This window comes from Perissodus microlepis, chromosome 19 (genome assembly GCF_051167445.1).
Source record: "Perissodus microlepis isolate ML-2025 ecotype Zambia chromosome 19, ASM5116744v1, whole genome shotgun sequence".
Lineage (NCBI taxonomy): Eukaryota > Metazoa > Chordata > Actinopteri > Cichliformes > Cichlidae > Perissodus > Perissodus microlepis.
Window position 1 is genome coordinate 25,870,929 of NC_140479.1, and position 20,571 is coordinate 25,891,499.

Sequence of the window (20,571 nt, forward strand, 5' to 3'; positions counted from 1 at the left end):
TTGAAAATACATGCAGGCAATGTTCTAGCAGAGGGAGGGGCTGACTGACCTACTTAATGGTCAAGGGTATGTGAGGGACATGGGGTGTAAACACTTAAACCTGCCATCATGGTGCAGGCCAAAAAGGAGCCCTTTCTGCTCAGTGCAAAATGAAACAAAACAATGCACAGATCCTTAATTTTTTCAGCTTTTCACCAAAGATTTTAAGACAAACTGAGGTGAACAACAAGTATTTTCCTCCTTTTTAATGGTCTATATTCATGTCTTGGTGCAGCTGCTCTTGTTCTGCACGGGTGTCTCTGTAAGCTGACTCAACACTAAACTGTTTCTACGTCTTAACAAAATGCACAGTTCAGAGTCAGGTAAGCCAAGCATGCACACTGTGCAACAAATCCACAACCTTAAACTGTCACTCTGCACGTTCCTGTGTCCAACATCACCACAAATGTGAATTAATTTAACATTTTCATGGCATGAGACTGTGTTGTGTGCGCTCTACAACAGGGATTAACATCATAAGACACGGAGGTCTCCACCCTTATTCTATATACTACTCTCTGAATCATACACCCATGTTTGTTTTCACTGTATATTTATGTGCGTACAGTAAATCCCTGTGTCATAAGTGTTTAGTCTGTATTATTCAACTATCCTTTACCTGAATATTCAGTCTTGCCAATTTCAGCATATACGGTTGCCATGAGCTGAAGGCTTCTAGCTGTAATTGGATGGTCATTTCCAAAGGCCCTCTGGTGAATCTTTGTAGCCTGAAAGAAGCAGAGATGTATTATTTTAAAGCTTACAGAAGAGTTATAATATTCTATTGGTTCAAATATCTGATTTTTACATACCTTACCGCTGTATTCTAGGGCAAGATGAGGTCTAAAAGGAAAAGGAAAGACAAATGAAACGAATAAACTAAAGGCAACGCCACTTTGTTTTTCTGGAACAAATATTTGCTGACAATAAATGTGTTATGTTAATAATGGATGACTTAGAATTATCAAACATCATCTAGCCGACATTTTTCTTCCGTTTGAAAACATAAACATGTTACGGGCAAATATTTCCAGTGACGATAATAATTCCAGACCACAATGAAGCAGAAAAGGCACACGCTTCATTGTCAGGGGAGCATATCAGTTTCTGTGTTCGGGGCACATCAGCATGACAAATCTAAACACACGTGTGCTGTGATTGGACATGGACAGCAGGGCTGCGGGTGCTCAGGTACTTTATGGAGGAAGTGGAAACCTTCTTTTTCTGCCAGCGCTGCCATCCACTGTCTATTCTCAGGGTGAATTACAGAGGGCATGGCGCTCACAGGTTGGTTTACTATCTCCGGCCCCTCTGCCTCACTCCTGCTTAGTGTTAAGCTAGGTGAACACGATGGGTTTCATTGAAGATCTGCCAGCTGTTCCAGTCATATTGGCACTGAAAAGTCTGCCAAGGACATTCATCACCCTAACACCCTCACGTGTGCCTATAGATGTAGAGCAAGCTCTGTTTAGTGTGACAGATGTCAGCTTCGCTGTTCCAAACCCATACTTTCCTTCAATTAGTAATGGTCAGGTGTCAGTTTGCAATGCTTTAGAAGGTCTTTCTCAGAGGATACGTGATCAGCAAAGGCAGAAAAGCCCTTCACTAGCTCAAAGGACTTCCTATGACATTGTTAAAAGATTTAGTAACAATTACAACTTCCTGTCTGTAAGGAGGAAGCTCTAAAACCACCGCTTATAGTGGGCGCAGTAAGAGATTGGTTTCTTTAAATAATGACCAGAGTCAGTTTGTGTTCAGTTTTTGATTATTTTGTTCAGTCTGTATAATTCTTTCAGAGTAAGTTTGCAAAGTCTGGAAAGAAACCACCAAAGAGCAGAAACTCAATCCTCCACAGCCATGCACAATCAGTACCATCTCATTTAACTTTAACTACTGCATGCTGCTTGCATTAATGAAGCAGTGTAACCAGCCCTCCACCGAGCACACCTTCCACCCTCTGTCACCCTCTCAGGCAATCAGGTTAAATGGCCTAATCCCAACAATGAAAACAGAGGCACAGAAAATGGGTGCATTCTGTGGCCTAACAAAGTACCCCTGCAACAGGAGACACCAGATCCAGTTAAGGTGTTCCTTCTGTAACGCTCGCATAGAGCGTGGTGTCTTTTTTCTCTACATCTGCATGAAAATTTGACCATGGCTGAAAAGGCTTGACGCTGTGGTTTGTTTGGTTGAAGGAATTTGCAGAAATTTCCAGAATGGGAAAACTGCATGTGTAATAGACATGGCTGCGCTTATAGTTTTGGATAATTAATAAAGATTAAGAGATAGCAACAGAAAAGGTCATCAAACCTTTAGAAAACAGAAAATTCGAAGAAGTTAGGTGACAGTAATTTATTCCTTTTTAACTCATCTTGACATTATTATTAATAAGATGATGACTTCACTTTATAAACAATGGGTTATTCATAATCAAAATGATTAAAATCTTTAACAGCAACAAAGGCAAAACTTACAGTTTGCCTTGTCATATTTAAGCCAGCAACATTTTTTTCATCTCTCTTAGACGATGATGGGCAAAATACAGCAGAATATACAAAAGCACACACACAGCAATGCCTACATCATGCATAGATGATAAATAAGTTAAAGCAAGCACTAAAAGTCAGTTTATTTAACCCAGAGAGACCTGAAAGTAGCGGAACATGTAACACCCCATTAATTACAGCGTAACGGAGGCTTTGAGAGGACACAGTTTTACCTACTGTTTGCTCATGATGCAAAGCTGAGCCAGCCGTTCGAGGTGCTGTGCCTGGGAGGCCTGCTCCGAAAGTTCCTCTGGGGTTGTCCATCCCGCGGAGCCCAGCGTAGCCTCCTCTTGAGGCCCTGTTACACAAACACAGGGCATGGAATCACGACCCGACAATGCTCTTTTGAGCTAACCTTGCTCCTCGCTACCCTCCTCTTCCACTGAAGAGTTTAACAAAAAAATAATCTCCCCGAAAGCCGGGTATCTGTCTGTATCAACTTGTCTGGCACTGCTGTGGACTTGAAGCCGGAACAATAAAGAGGAGCCAACTGAGGACTGGAGACACAAGAGATAAGGGCAGGAGGGAGCAGATAAGGGAGTCAAACAACACACTCGCCACACCCCCTGGAGCATTGAGACGCACGCAGAGTGACACACCACAAACATCATGCAAGTACTGAACACACAGAGCACACACATAGAAGATGCTTGGCTTGCAATCCACGCCACATCTAAATGCAAATAAATCATTGTAAGAGGTAAAGACATTAGTTTGCATTACAAAACCGACAAAATGACAATTACATTGGGGGAAACAGAGAAAAGAGGAAGGGCACATTTTGAAAGCACTGGGGCGGAAAAGAAAGCTGTAAGCTGTAGCTATAGTGCCAGCTCTGCCCCCAGAGAAGTCCAGCATCCAATCTGAATGAGTGCTGAATCAGGGGCTTCAGTATTCTGTAGTGACACACAGCTTGTAATGAGAAACTGTGGCCATTTGTCTTCTACTCCATCCCTGATCTCCACTGTGCCCATGCTACACTGCGCTGCTGCCTCAGCAGCAGACAGAGAGGCAGGCGTCTGGAGCAGCGGCAGCAGCAGGTGATGAATGAGCAGCCTTGCTGTGAATGCTCGCGTAAAGCTCGACCGGGTATATTGTAAACAAAGATGGAGTTGGGTAAAATGCGATGTCATATTGCCTGAACAACAACAAGAAAAAAGTATTCCTTAATTTTTACAAAAGTAAAATTGGTGAAGAAAAATAACAATGTGTTGATTAACTGTTTTAATCACCAGAAAAATGCCTTTAAAAGTAACTGATCCACTCAAATCCAAGTGAAACCGCTTATTTATTTTAGCACAAGTTCAGGCAGTTATACTGAGCTACGGACAAACCTGATGACAAATTTTGTGCAGTGACGACAAGACTCTCGGAAAACGTTCAGCAATTCGCTGAAAGAGTTGTGTATTTATTTTACACCAGAGTACTGCCAGATGTCGTGGTTTTCGGAGAAATCTAAATTCTAAGAAATCACGAGGACATGCCAAAGCCACATGGATTCAAAGTGCACGCTCTATAGGACATGCTATGTGTTTTCACACATATTCCCAGAAGTATTCCTTGATAGCATAACATGAAAAGTACTTGCCTGTGCTCCCCTGAAGAGCGGTGAGCTCGATCAATGCCACTTCATAGAACATTTTTTCAGCCTGTATGAACTGGAGGGCCTTCTCATCTATTTATATGGGTGAAGGATCAGTCTCGGATATCAGAGGGATTACAGGCAGCTGCTTAAGTTAAAAACAGTCTCTGCTGCACAGCTCATAGACAACACACTTTTTTCACCTCACGTGCAAACAAACCTATGGGCAAACACAGCATACAGTACTCCAGGACACATTAGATTAGAGGTCAGTCGCTCTGCCTGCTGTTTTTGTGGTTTTGTGAGCCAAAACATGTCAGACATTCAGTCTGATAATATAGACATGCCACATAACGACTCATATCTCTGTTGTATTGCCTTCCTTTGTCATTTTTGTGTATATTTTTTGCACATGATGTTTTGGACTGATCTGATTTGCCAGGTTTTTGTTTCCATGAAAAGACTCTCTATTTTAAGCGTCCTAAAAATAGCTCGCTTGAAACATTCCATGCACTTGGTTTTTGTTCCACTGTAAAACGACACCGTTGATGTTTGTCAGGTGAGTTTAAAGACCAATTGTGACGGAGAAGGCTTAAAATAAACCCAGGCGTGCCTGTTTAAATGTCCTACTTAACACTAGATTTCTCATGTGTGCCTCTTTTCAGCTCTGCTGTGACGCTACATGCCAATAAATCCTATAATGTTTTTCATAATATATAATATACAATTTTTAAAATATTTTTAGTGCGTCATGCTATTAAAAAAAAACATGAGCCAAGCCATATACAGAATTGTTTTTTTTTAAAGTGGTCTTGAGCACAGTGCCCCAGTCTTTCTGAAAAATCTTCACAAAGTTCATCTTTGGACATTGGCTGTTTTTCACTCATTTCCTGTCCAGTTTTTTTCCTTGTTTGTTTGTTAACCCACTTAACACTGAAGTATGACTCATTCGGGGGATAAAACAGTGTCGTGTCTACACATAACAGACAGATTAGCAAAGGAGCAATTTTAAATTGTATCTTTAAGCATTTCAAATTTAAGTCAGTTGTGTTGGGGATCTTGTCAAAACTGATGAAAGTATGAACACAGATAATACAGACAGATTTAGACACAACGCAGATCCATCGGGAAACACGTTTGCACATGTTTCAATGAACTTGTGCAACTAATTAGCATTTTTCCTGGCAAAATATAAAGAAACATGGTGTGGCTCAAGACTTCTGCACAGTACCGTATTTGCCCGAGAGACAAAGACCCACTACAATTAAAACAAAATAAGATCTAAGATGCAAGAAATGCAAGAAAACGTGTACTCCTGAGCTGATTAGTAACAGGATGAGGGATGGTGATGGATGAATGTTGAAATGCTTTTAGAGGAAGTGCTTTTAAATAATTTAATGTGCTGTACAGAAGGAAAACTGAGCACTTTTATAGGTCACTGGAAAAGGATGATTGTTGTAGTGCTTTTGCTTTGATCACATTTTTGAGCAAGCTTAGAGCTCTATTACAAGATGGTTAGAAATACCTGTCACAGCTCCTGGGAGTCACCTGTTTAGCCGGACCATCTGTGAGGGAGGATGAGGGGAACAGCTGTCACCAAAGGTCACAGCGCTACTTCTGTCTGCTATTTTTAGTCAGCCTGGACTATAACAATGCAACAACAGGAACCTCACACAATGCTCTCCTGGGAATGACCTCCATTCTCTCATCCACACTCACACACCCTCTCTGAAACTGTAATTGGACTACACTCCAAAACTCTGGAACCTTCAAAGGCATCTGATAACACGTGTGCTCACCTCAAGTGTACAACCTATTTTAGTAGGGAGGAAATTGGAATTTGCTGTGGAATAGTACACCTAAGAAACTTGAAACTTGACTTAATTAGATATAACTTAACTAATTGTACTTCAGAAATCTGAAATCGGGATATAACTGCATCTTTATCCGAAATCCACCTTTATTGGAGGTTAAAGTCCGCGTGTGCCACGCAGTTTTCTTTCCACGAAACACATATCAGTAACACTCATGAGCTAAAACAGCTTTTGGCTTTGAATAAAGGTCATTTGTGGACGGTTCCAGCTCTGATAACAACACATCGAGCCTTAAGCAGTCATTGTACTGTCACTATGACTATCAAGTGCAACTAATATAGTTTATTTGTCTAGACTAAAGCCAGCAAAGCAGCAAGAAACCAATACTGATAAATGTAGATTGGTTTTCTTATCATGCTTTTGGTTAGAAATAACACATGAGAAGACGCTGCCAATCCTGTTCTCATACAGCATTTGCGTGACACTAAAAAGTTCCCACATCCTGCTCCCAGTTTGAGCAGACTGACCCCTCACCTCACCTCCCCAGAGGGTATTCACAAATGCACCAAAACATCACTGCTTCAGCTTCTGTGATTATCATGAAAAATACTAAAAGAACTGAAAGGTTGGAAGCAATTTAAACGGCAAAAATGGTTAAATCTCAAAGCGTTGTTTTCGTGACTGCAATAACCCTTTTTCATTGTTATGCAAACTATTTCAGTCTGTATCTGACCTACAATGCTTGTAATTTCACATTAAACCAAAACAATATGCGTTGCATAATAAAATAGCCAAATCTGACATGACACCACACGCTACTCTTACTGACTTCAGGAAAGAGTGTATCGTATGCTAAAAAATTTAACCCCATCTTGGAAGATGACCCTTGTAAGTAGATACCTTTCCATACTGAGAGGGGCGAACTGTAATGGCTATTGACAAAATGAAGCTCAGCAAATTGACCTATTTTGGAAAATGGACAGTGAGCGCAAGAGCCCTGCTGAGGTAGATAACCTGAGCTGGCAAGTAAAGTGTTGGAGTGTCTCAGTAACAGAGAGAGGAGCCATGGAGGTAATATATCCTGAAACACAACACCTCTCTATTATCTCTCTGTCCTTTACAGCTATAGTTTATAGAAGCAGTGAAGTGGCAATGCACAGGCTAGTCAGCGCAGATACGGGTTAATTAGTGCTTTCCCACTCTGTTGTGTGGAGATAAGAGCCTACAAATCCTCTTAAGAGACAGACACACAACCTGGGCTCCACACAAAACATGTGGCATTTGGGGACAAATGCCCAAAGACATCCCCTCATCCTCTCTGCTTTACATTGCTTTCTATAAAGGGTCTCCACGGTTCATTGTGGTGGAATTTGCCAAGCCTGCCTCAGTGACAAGCCTTTACACAACAGGTTTACAGAGTCGAAGAGCTAGTTTTATAGTTAGCTGCTTGCTAGAGGCTTAAAAGACAGGGGCAGAAAAAGTGTCAGATCAGCTTTTCCTCTTTTGTTAGTAAAGGATACAATTCTTTTCAGTGATGAAGAGTTCTGCAATCTGTAAAGCATAAAAAACAACCAAGGGACGTAGTTAAATATTAAATAATTCACTTCCAACATCACAGACGGGTAGGCGTATGCATGATGTCACGAGCTGTCAAAACTAATAATTGTGCTCTCCTCACAGCACTGTTGGGCTGGTCAACAGCATGCCATGCATTCCAAAGTTGTGGAGTAAAGGCTATGTTTTGACATCAGGGACATTCCTTCAAGCACAAGCAAAGACGGTTAAAACTGTAGCTCTACCTTTGTGGGACGGTCTTCCAAAGCAACCCCAGTGTTTAATCTGCTAAGACTTTGGCCTTGGCTGCACAGAGCCCAAACATAATGCCTCTGATCTCACGCATAGCCCACACACCATGGGGGAAATATTAACTGGATACTACGCTAGTACCATAAACAGTGCCACTGTTTCTATGGAATACATTAGGCTTGAATTCAGCAGCGCTAATAGCAGCATGCACATCATCAGTTCTACGAGACCGAATGATTTTACAGTCTCAACACAGAGACCCATGATGGACTGTGCTGTCAGGTTTGACTTTGAATATACTGAATGTGTCCTTTGTGTTGTGATGTTTGCTAATTTATGACGCTCAAAAGGAGAAGTGATGCACATGTGTTTGGACAGCTGTGCAAATACATGGTAGGGCAGAAAATGTGTAGATGTAGGTAACACACACGTGAATTCATGCTGGCACATGTGGAAGAGAAAGACACACAGAAAGACAGAATCTATGGCTGTGTGACATTTTGTGGGTGTGAGTATATCCAGTTCCCATCTGGCTCACCTGGTGTAAGCAGTTGGGCAGAGAGGTGAAGCTCTGCACATGAGTCAGTCCCAGCAGGCAGCTGAGGAAGCAGTGGAGGGCGGCCTGGTACTCCCCCTGCTGCTGGAGCTGCTGTCCCAGCTCAAACAGGCCCTCCCTCCCTCCGTTCAGCATCCCCAGTCCCAGCCAGAGTCAGCGCTGCCTCCCATCAGAGCTCCACCGGCCGAGGACGAGCGTTCCTCCCTTCACCAGTCTGCTGAAGCACCACAGGTAGAAAGAAGCAGCCACACAGTGAAATGTTTTCAGACCGCTGCCGCTCACATGAATCAAAATAGGAATGTGACAGGAGGAGGAGGGAGCAGTGCAGCTTCCTCTCAGTCTCGTCTGTGCACAGTAAGTCAAGGACAGGTTGTAAGGAGCAGTCTGAGGGAGCACTGGCGACTCACACAGAAAAGATTCATTCCCCTCCCTCCTCCTAGGCTGCACCAGGAAAGGAGGGCAGAGGAAGTTGGAGAGTATTTGCTGTTTGAGTGACAGCGCTCTCAGCCAATCCCTGCTCTAAACATGTACAGTAGCTCCTCCAGAGTCTGCTGAGCACATTGAGTCTCTCTCCAATCCTCAAACAGGGAAACTGCAAAGGTTTATGTTTTGATGATGAAAAGCAAACATAGTGGCACATGTATATTATCTACTACAGCTCTAAATATTGCATATAATTCGATTCACTTTTGTGAGAACCCCTTTTTTTCTCTGATACTGTGCTGTGTGCAGTACATTATGCATATTAACAGTATGAGGAAATTCTGATTCTTACTACCCTGCTCATGATTTATAAATGAGACATACATAAGAATTATGCACCAAATGCTGTGTTAGCATGGAATACAGTGCAACCAAGCAAAATTCTGTAACGGAAAGAAAACCGCAGAGGAAAACACAGGATCATTAGAAATAGCCATATAAGAGAAAACACTCACTATCCAAACAAGGACAACAAATATTTATTCAGGAGGAGCGCCTCCTGCGGATGTTTGCTCACTTACCTTAACACTCAACACTAATCCGAGGCAAACCTGTGCCAACAGGAACGGACGGGATGTAGAGATGAGTGATATGGCCATATCTTGATTGCTGGATCATATAGAAGATCATGACTCTGAGAGCAGCATGCCTACTGTCAGTCCATTTGGTCATAAGCTTGGCAGGAGGAGGAAATGAATGGTGTATAACAAAGCAAATGGGCAGAGTCAGTCTCCATTAGTGTCCAATGCACCTTGCTAAGCAAGATGGGATTTTAATGGTTAGTAAAGCTGGGGAATGGGAGATGAGAAGGCATTAAACTCGCACTTCGGGTCAGGTGTCGAACTGTGAACAGTGCAAATTTATCTATAAGCTGTGAGGTGACATTATGCTGATGCAGGCCAACTTATCTCCTTCCTGCCCAGAGACCTGGATAAAACAGACACGTAATTGTGCTTGCTCTACTATCCTGCTGCACAGCCATAATGCAGTTAGACAGTAAGCAAAGCTTCTGATATGACTGAGTTGGAAGGCCACTGGCAAAGAGTGTGGATCTCCATTTCAAAACTGCAGGCCAGCCAAACTGAAACGACACACTGAACTGTGAAGGGACTGGATCTTTATCTATTGGGGCAACTATACAACTGGAAGCCCACCCAAAACATACAGTACAATCCTTTCAAAAATACTGTGTTTTTCTAACCATGAAAAAACTCCATCATCGTTAAATGATCTGGAAGCCCTCAGCCTGGGTAATGCCCACTACACTGAAATCAACTGATGAGAGAAACAATATTTAAACAGTTGATGCTCTTGCAAATACGTCATAAAACAGCAGTTATAAAATATAAATCACCATAAAACTGATATGCAAAGTTGACATCATAAAAAACTCACACTTCTATATACCATGCATGTGATGTCTGTACAACTGCTGTCTTGCATTTTGCATGTTGGCTGGGATGCTGTTGGACAATTAACTCTTTTGACTTGCTCCCAACGCAGAAACACAGATCTTTTATTTACAATTGTTTTGACATAGATATAGATTGATGGTCACTAGTCCGCAGGGTGAGAATGGAAATCTACCTGTTATTGGAATATTGATTGCCTGTCCTGTGGAGTTGGTAGACATATACATCAGTATGATCAGCAAACACAGCCCCCACTGCCCAGGGACACCAATACACCACACTAATGTAAAGAGATAGCGAGCAGACCCTTCAGCAGACTGCAGAGTGGAATGAAACTGTCATTCACAGATATAAATTTAACTTCAGCAGGTTATTGCAGTGCAGTAAACTTTGGTATATTAAATTAGTGTTAATGGTTTGTGTAATGCACATTTGCAGTGTTTTGCAGGTTGGACTGGTTTATATATCACCGCACTCCCTCAGTACACAAGTGTGCAATTTGGTATGAAATGATGAACTTTACTGTTAATTATCAGCAGATTAAAATCAATGCATCCTTTACTTTAATACTGGAAACCTTAGTCTTAGTTTCTCTGCCCCATGCATACTTGAACTTTTCTCTGCACGACTTAATGTAATGAGAAAATCTTTCACTATTAAATAAAGTATTTGCTAGATTAATACATTTTGCTTTGTCCAGCAGGTTTGCAAGGGAACATTGCTGCTCTTGTGTCCTCCCGTCATTTCTCAACACTGCGCATGACCCTACATCAGCATATACTATTTATATTTCCCGCATTGTGCACATACAGCTACTCTATGCAATTTTGCTATAGCCTAGAGGTCTCTGATATGGAATATATTCCTCTGTATGAGTGACAGCAGCTACATCCCAAGTTACAGTATGCCAAGTCCAAAGATATGAAGCCAAGACTAAGTATTCTTCTTGACATGAGGCCGCCAAGATATCCTGCAGGACTGCAAGCTTGCACAAAACACCACATCCAATATGAAACCTTGCATCCCTTTTTAAAGATATAAATATTATGCTCTGTTCTTGATTCCTGTGGTCCGTTTAAACCCATCCACTTTCCCACTGGTGCACCAGCATCCCTCAAAGACTCAGGCTCTGGCAGTTTAATAGGCTTGGTCCTGACACCCCCAGCTACTGAAAGGCAGTTTATGACCTCCATGTAATCAGCAGTAAACGCTGCCACCATCTGTCTCTTTTTACTCAATTATCTGACCCAGTGACTTTTACTGACAAACACTGTCCAGGTAAACAAAGTAACGCAAATCCCCCTGCTAAGGTTCTGACACATCTATACATCATTTAACACAGATTTCTTTTCGATCAGGTCTCGCTCCAACTGTGCCTTGCAACAAAGGGCAACATTCATTTAGGAGAAGAAAACTAGGAAGTATGGCTGCGATATTATCGCCTAAACGTTCATAACTGGTTACTGTGAAAAAGTCACACACGTTACACATTCAGTCAAGACTAATAACATAGCTTATCTTAAAATCTTAATGAAAGAAACCTCTTAACTGGGTTTGTAATGACTCATCTCTGTCACAGTGTATTAAAATCACTTCATTAAGAATTCTTGATTAAAAGGAATTGCCTTATATGGCATCTCTGGTGAGCTCATTATCTTTTGCTCTACTCTTGCAACCCCTAGTGGACAATCCACAGATGTAAAGCAATCTCACACACTCAGCACACATGCTCTGATGAAGCTTTGCAGAAAAGGGTGACCAAATCTGCTCAAATCTACATGTATTTTTACAGTGTGAGTGATCCCTGCTGTCCGTCTCTGATATTTTGAGACAAACAAAGAACATTCAAATATTAGAGTGATGTCTTTATTCATCAATCTTTTTACAACACCAGTCAAGATAGAAAACAAAAATCTGGGCCAGGAGACGTGTGCAATCATCTGAAGGCACACATGTCTCCTGGCCCTCCTTGCTTATTCACAGCCCACAGCATCTGTCTGCAAAAAGAAAAAGTGAAGGTTTGTTTTGTCTGTGTGGGAGGTAAATTACTGACAACAGCCAGCGACAGAAGACTACATTGACTTCTTAATAAATTTAAGTGACACTGCAATTCACATGTGACAACAGCTATGATGTGACTGCTGGCTGTTTGAGATGTTGTCGACTCCCACTTGTTCAGTCTAATAAGGCCTCTTGATTTATCACATATAGGAACGTGGCTTTCCTCAAAGCTGTCTCCTCTTTTTCTCTGTTAGCTTTTGTCTTAGGTCTCAATTAAATGCTTACAAAACATGATGTCAGAGGATGAGACAGGAGTAACGACACTCACAGCTTACTCATTTTATCTGGGATACGATGATGCAGACAATCACGGGATCTCTGCCACACTTCATTAACATAGCTTTAATTCAAACCAACTGTTTGAGGCTGCATAGTCATGCTGTTTACAGTGTCTCAACCAACAAGTACTTCAAGCATTTTCTTTTTCTGTTAGCTACACCAGCACAATTCAGAGCTGCGCTGGGCATGCTACAGATGCAAATCAGCTAAGACGCAGTTAGAAATACTGTGATATTGGACTCATGGACTTATTTTAGGATGTAAATGCCACATTTACTCTGCATCAGCTGACATGAGCATAATGGTAGCAATCCTTTCAAAGGTTTTGTGGTGTCGTGAAACAGGTCATTGAAAACAGCCTACCTGCCACCTGTGTTAAGAAGTCACCTGCAGCCTCGCTGGTTTTGTTTCTGCTTGCCATTTAATCATTTATCAGTGTCCCATGTTCCCCCTTTCTTCCTGCATAATCATGCAGGTGTGGGTTAGTCCATCAAGTGCTTGCAAATAGATGTTTTCTCCTCTTACGGGGAAAAAATAATGGTGAGGTCTGGGAGGCTTTCATAGCAACACTTTAATCTAACAATTTTCTCAATATGAAACATGTGAGAAGAGCACTTGAGCACAGACAAGAGTCTAAATATGAATCTGGGAACCTAATAGGGATACTACAGAGTAGTGATGGCTGTACTGTGTTCAGTTTTCTCTATTAGAAACTGAGTCAGAGAGAATGACTTAATAGTGAAACCAAAACTTGTGTGTGATACTACATTATGAACATCCTGATTGAAGGATCATTTTCTTTTTGCATATTATATAAAGTCGGTTGCAAAGGAACTAAAAAGGCCCTCGGAGAGGGCTGATTTATGATCCCAAAACGCAACAAAATTAATGGGTTGTTTTTGTTCCACGTCTCCACTTAGATTTCTGAAAGTTGGCCAGGCAGTAAAAAAAGGTCCATGCAAAACCTTTGCAAAATTTTTGATGTGTATTTGAACTTTTTTTGCATAAAAAAGGGAACATCAACTGTTTTAATCCTGTTTTAATATAGCGCTGAGGAAACTTTAATGTAGTGAGCTCCTCGTGTACGATTTATCTTATCCTCTGCCACAAGAGGAGCTCAGTGTCATGGTCAATCAACCACTGATGCAGGCAGCTCCAGAGAAACACTCCCCACTTCATCTGGAATAAGGGGTTGTTATGGAAGGGCAGAGAAGGCGAGTGACCAGCAGGGAGTGACCAAACACAGTAAATGTTTATGTGTCATTATCCATCCTTCAAGAGAAGCGCTCCACTTTCATTCCAGACTTCCCTTTTTTATTGTAGTCCATTCAAAACTGGGATAAAAGGCCTTTAAATTTAATTGGTTGGAAAATTTGGTCGTTTTGTTTTTGGTGGCAAACTGGTGCTACTGTACATAGTTAATCCTGGTCATTTCCAGCCATTTTACATGCGAGTGGTTTAGAAAGACTCGGGGAAATTGGCTCATCACTCAGTGGAGCTGTGAGATTTCTGCTGATGACATTTCCATTAACAACAGGGTATAATACGTTTATAGATTCCCATTTTCTTGGCCCTTTAATTTTTCCCTTTGCAACACAATTCCTAACAGCTGCATGTGCGTGAGGACAGAGGACTTTATAGATTGACCATACAGTGAATCTAGGCAGTGCTGACACAGCATTGTGATATGGCTGATATAGTCAACTATGAACATGCAGTGTTATAGTAACAGAACCCCAGAGAATAAAAGAGTTTATATTCTTGCACTCTTTTACTTGCCACTGAATGTGCTAATGAAGATATTTTCAGATAATGACACTGAAATGATGAGATCATCATAAAAATGGATTTTCTAAATGTATGGAGGAACAAGAAGAAAATCACTAATGAAAGCTATTGAAACCAGGCTTCCTGTTACTGTGTTATTGCCCAGTTTTCAGCTGTTCTGGTATTAACAGACAGCTCCTACCACAAGATGTCCATTAATTGGCAGTATTTGATTACATTCTCAATGGCCAGCTCTCCTTATGGAGGTTAATTGGTTTTGCAAGACACTGATGACATGATCTTTTAATGGAACGGAGAGAGCAGAATTTTTTTATTTGGGTGCAGACATGCAGACTTGACAACTTTGAGACAGGATTATGTTCAAAAATAATATGCTTTGATATACAAGTGAACCAACAACCTCTGCAGTGGTGTTAATATAAGCAGAGGATCACTGGGATCATTGTCATGCTGAGAAACGAAGCTGTTGCAAATCAGATGGCACTTTTCTGCATTTATAATTCCATTGATCGTGCCAGCAAAGCCCCAAACCATAACAGAGCCTTTAGACCATCTCTGTTGTGTAACTCTCTCCTGAGCTCCTCTGTGCATACTGACCTCACTTTCTCCTTTGTTCCTTCCTTAAGAATGACTTCTTGAAAACCATCCTTTCACTGAGGCCATTTCTGATGAGGCTTCAGTGAGCAGATGGAGAAAGTGAAGGACCAGATTTTTTAGATTCATAAAGACATGACTTTCAGTTACTGTTCACCTGCCTATTTTGTCCTTCACTTGCTCAGTTTCCTCAGATTTTTAAGAATAAACTGCACATCATGTTTTAGCTAACTCTTTTGTGGGAATCACCTTCAAAATATGCCTGTAAAATCGTTATCTTTGTCATTTTTTAAATTTTTTTTTAAAATATAGAAACAAATACATTTAAGATACAATGTAAAATTGGTCCCCAATTTGTGGGGATAGGTTAATTGAAAAATCTAAATTGCCCATAGGTGTGAATGCGGGAGTGAATGTGAGTGTGAATGGTTGTCTGTCCCCGTGTGTTAGCCCTGCGACAGACTGGTGACCTGTCCAGGGTGTACCCCGCCTCTCGCCCTATGACTGCTGGGATAGGCTCCAGCGCCCCCCGCGACCCTGAGAAGGATAAGCGGAAGCGAATGGATGGATGGATGGATGGAAAATTGGTTCTTTGTATTCTCTTATGTGTGGACACAACACTGGTTCATCCCTTTAGTTAGGTGCCTTTTTTAGTCTTGAATCATTCACAGGTCAGTGTAAAGTCGCTTAATAAAAAAAAATTCTGTAAATGGTCAGGTACAAGGACTGAATTGAAATGAGAGAAAAAGCAGACAAAGAAAGTACAAAGAAAAACTTTCAAAAGCCGGAGAATTGTTAGTAAAAACTGATTAAAGAGAGTAACAAGAGTCTGGCTCCTTGGAAGGAAAACATAAAGAAATGAGGGGTAGCTCATTTTGCACATTAGTATAAAAAAACATTATGCTCGAAACAAAAAGTTGCCTTAATTCACTTTACTATTAGTGCACTAAAATGGAAGTGTATATTAATTGTGGATCATGGGAAAGTTCACAAGCGCCCACTCAGCAGCCAAGAGTCATTGGAGGGACTTCCAAGCTTGGGAACCAAGAGCATATAAGACAACCAAGGCACACAGGTAGTGCTCATGTCTCTTTGAACTGTAACATTAAAAAAAATTGTGGGAGATCTACACCTGATCTGCCCTGTGTTGATTAAACAATAATAATTAAATTGGTCACCAAAAGCCAAGAGCTGCCGCTCCACGAACTGCTTATTTACAGAGTCATCAACCTCTGGACAATTTCATCATGGGAAATAAACAGCCAGGGTCACGTCCTTCACTGGTGAAATACGTCAACTCCTCTGTGAGGTACCACGTTAATAAAACATTCTGGCACAGAGACATAAAACTCAAATATTAGGTGCAGACTCACACACAAACACCAGCACTGTTTAGTCTAGTGGTGGCTCCAGTTAAACCATTTCAAATCACTGCAAAATAATAGGGAAAGGAGCTTGGGGTGAAATTTCAGGGCACTTAATTAACAGAATCCAATTGGGATTTGACATAATTTGGATTCTTGGTTAAATGATAAAAAACTGGAAGTGTGCACACAGTACACAGTAAATAATTAAAAAAAAATAGAACAGAAAAAAGCTACAAAAAACAGTCAAACTAAAACCACATGAAAAAAAGTAAAAAGTAGTAGAAAAAACAGAGGAGCAGACAATAAATAGGGACTTGATTTTATGAAACAAAGCTACCTCTAAGCTCGAAATTTCCCCAGTAATTTCTTTTCCCTGTCTCAAAGCTACTCCCTGCACCATGTTGTAGGTTTTGATGTACAGATAAGGAGATGGATTAGAATAAAAGCTGAACATAATTGCTTGTTGTTGAAATGAATCAGGTCGTTTACTCAAAGGGGAATGACAGCAATCATCGACATGTCGATTTTAAAGCACCTCCTATATCTTAACTGAGCTGAACCTAAGCCTTGCTCCCTGCTCCAAACAAACAGACCTTTAAAAAAATGATGTTTTAACTGTTTTCATCTGGCTGTGACGCCTGTAAAAACCGTGTCCACTAAAGACATTGCGTGTGGGTCTGGAACTCTCACGGGAAATCTAGTAGTTTGTTTGGCAGGAAACAGAAGGTGTAAACAAATGGAAGGCAGGGGAGGATTTACAGCTTCCCGATGCATACATCTCTGGTGGGACAATCCCACCTTCTCTGCCATGGCTCATTCTGACAGGCCGCAAAGAGGCAGTCATAGAGACTAACCTGCTGTTCCTGTGAGTGCTGCGATGTACTGCTGAGCTTGTGTTATACAATGCAGAGGTAAAATGTACTAAAACTGCAGAGTTACCTTCCATGCAGTAAATTCGGCCGAGGAAAAACATATGGCTAGCTGGAAACAGCTGGTAGTGGATTTGTGCCAGCTATAAAAGTTGAAATAAATATCCAGAGCAGCCTTTTAATTTGTGTAACATTTATTTTGGGGGGAATTCCTCAGGTTAAAAAGTAAGCCATTACCTAGTTCAGTTGGCCATAGCAGTAATTGGCTTTGAAGCAATTTAGGAATCTTAATTGTTCCCTTCTTTCCTCAGGTACAACTGCATTAATTCTTTGTGGCATAGATTTAGCAAGGTGCTGGGAACATTCCTCAGAGAGTTTGCTCCATATTTGAACGATAAATCAGAAGTTTCTGAAGTGCTAATATTATTATATACATATACAACAACCATGCCACATTCGAAATCCCTTACATCACTTTTCTTCCAGATTTTGATGCTTGTTTTGAACTTCAGCAGTTCATCTTGACTTGTCTACAAGCCTAAATGCATTGAACAGCTGCTGTTTGTTTAGTTGATTTGATATTTGTTTTAACAACCAGCTGATGAAGTGTACCTATCTATTTATGAACCACTCTTTCTGTAGAAAGATAAATAATCATTTATCAAACATAAGTATACTGTAACATTTCTATTACACATTTTAGGGGAGCTCAAGGAAAGTGATGACTTCAGTTGCAAAGGGAAGTATTTACATCAGGAAACTAACATAACGAATTATGTAAATTTATCCAAGGGAGCATTTCAAGTTACTATACATCAATATAACCATTATAGCCCAAATTTTAATAATATGTATGCATTAAGTACACAGTAATTACATACATTGCAAAAAAGTGCAATAAACTACAAAAAAATCTAAAATCGTTTTTGTTTTTTTAACATATATTTCTATAGAGAAATTTAAGAGGTTTATCCCTCAAAACTGTAAATACAAAAAAGTTGCACAAAATAGTTTCCAACAATAGGAAATTTATTTTGAGTGTCTTCATAGTTTTTTTCTGAAATACACCAATTTTTATATACTGCAGGAAAAACAAAAATAAATATTATAATGCAAATTTGCAAAAAAAACAGCATATGCATCAAAATAAACTATTTCCAGCAGTGCAATATGAGTTCTAAGCATCCCAGAAATGATACAGAAAGTCATAAAGTAGAACATAACTTTTAAAAACACCAGTATAGGCTTATAAGGCCCTGAAGGTAAAACCAGGCCATTACCTGCCCGGTTTCGAACTATCGCATGTCCGCAGGTAATGGCGGACATGCGATAGTTCGCGCTGACGTCTATTCCAACGTAGGAAGTGTTATGAACAGCTGATCGGATCGGCAAAGCGTGTTTCTGGATTATTGTGTTTTTGTTGCTGCAAATGCTTTTTATGCAATTTTTGCAAAGCCATATGTGGAAGGAAACCGTGACCTAGGACAAGCTGATGGCATAAGATGTAAGTACAACTCCTCCGGTTTCGTATGCAAAAAAAAAAAAAAAATTGCGCTAACTTATGTGGTTGCAGTTCTACCGGGATTTAAAAATAGTTACGCAAAACGGAGTGTGCCTGCTCCGACCGGCTTAAATGGGTTAATTTATTTTAACTTTTCATCTAATACCATATTTTGTTTCTTTACAAACATATTATATTCACAGAAGATAGAATGGCTTACTTATATTTTTCCAGCAGGTCTGGATTATTGGAAGTCTCAAATATAAAGCAAAATGCTAATGCTAAACAACATGACAACATGCTTTGTGTTTCACATAAAATTAGTATGCAACCACTGATGCGTTTAGTGTTTTATTGTAGGCTCTCTTGACAATAGAGGCAACCTACAATAAAATAGTAGATATGAGAAATGTATTACTGTAGCTTAATAAAATCCTAATTCATCTACATCCTGACAGTTTCCCCTCAAGGAGAAGTGCACTGGTTATACTGTAAAAAAAAATCTATGATAATTATGTAGCAATATTGGTTTTATCGCTACAGGATGTATCCCAACCACATGCTGCTTTCTATAAATCGAATGCCTTGCTGCTGTACGGTGAAGGGCACAGTAGAAGCATATAGTCATGGAGAATCTAGAACAACCAATGAAAGAGTCAGCCTGTATGCCATTTGTTGATATACTATGTAGGAAGCCATGAACTCACATTAATTATTTAAACACTGATGTGACATACATACCCTACATGCATTTCTACATCCCTGTTTTATTGTCAATTTTATTCTAAACTGTAAAGTTTGCATCATTATTTTCCATCAGTGTATCACTTTTAAAGCTCAGCTGAAACGGTCACCAGTGTTCAAACTCAATAAATCTATTTTGCTGCAAAGTTGTTAGCATGCATCTTTTATATGTATTACCCGTGAATCCAGCCTGATGTATTTGGTTTTCCTGGAAAAGAAAAAGCAAAGAATCACAGCTAAGCTTTCAGAAACTGCAGGCTATTTGGGCATGCTGATGATTTGAGCTCATTCTGACATACTCCCAGAGACAATGTTAACAGGCTGATAATTAGCAAGTGTTTAGCATGTCGCTAATTAGAGCTGAATACAAAGTACAAACAAAGCTGATGGGAAAGCCACTAGTAAAGCAGAAAACATACACGCACTGGTCCCTTTGTTAGGTACACCTGTTCAACTGCTCATTAATGCAATATTCTAATCAGCCAATCACATTAAAGCAACTTAGTGCATTTAGGGATGTAGACACAGTCAAGACAAGCAGCTGACATTCAAACTGAGCATCAGAATGGGGAAGAAAAGGTGATATAATTGGCTTTGAAGCCAAAAAAAATACTGATCTACTGAAAATTTCCCATACAACCATTTTTTTCTGAAAAAAAAAAAAATCCAGGGTTTTCTGGGTGGAAATGCCTTCAGCTTCAAGCTGATAAGAAGACATCATAAACTCACATAACTGCTCATTGCAACCAAGGTATGCAGAAGAGAATCTCTGAAAACACAATATGTCGAACGTTGAAGCAAATGGGCTAAAGCAGGAAACCACACCAGGTGGCACTCCTGTCAGCTAAAAACACAAAGATGAGGCTAACTTCACACTTTTGAACAAGGGAAGATTGAAAAACATGCCCAGTCTGATAAGACTCAATTTCTGCTGTAACATTCAGATGGTTGGGTCAGAATTTATTGTAGAAAACATCATATTATTAATCGTGCCTTCTATCAACAGTTCAGGCTGCTGGTGGGACACTTTGGGTTTAAATGCCACAGCCTGTGTTGTTGCTGCCCATGTCCATCCCCACAGTGTACATATATATGAGTGAAATTTTAGAATAAAGGCACAATGTATGATG

The 20,571-nt window shown here is 40.4% G+C and overlaps 1 protein-coding gene across 2 annotated transcripts in view; it reads right to left on the reverse strand.

Moving 5' to 3' along the window:
- The window catches only part of c19h14orf180 (chromosome 19 C14orf180 homolog), an 86,069-nt gene that overhangs the window by 4,123 nt on the left and 61,375 nt on the right, over positions 1-20,571 (reverse strand). The window contains exons 2-7 of one of the 2 annotated variants that reach the window (XM_084914642.1): positions 8,326-8,557; positions 7,502-7,532; positions 4,174-4,260; positions 2,763-2,883; positions 852-882; positions 659-767 (exon numbers count right to left, since the gene is read on the reverse strand). In XM_084914642.1, the coding sequence (XP_084770768.1) occupies positions 659-767; positions 852-882; positions 2,763-2,883; positions 4,174-4,260; positions 7,502-7,532; positions 8,326-8,478 (532 nt within the window). In that variant the 5' untranslated portion in view covers positions 8,479-8,557. Of the gene's footprint in view, positions 1-658; positions 768-851; positions 883-2,762; positions 2,884-4,173; positions 4,261-7,501; positions 7,533-8,325; positions 8,803-20,571 lie in introns of those variants that run through there. The other variant, XM_084914641.1, reaches the window with a different exon arrangement.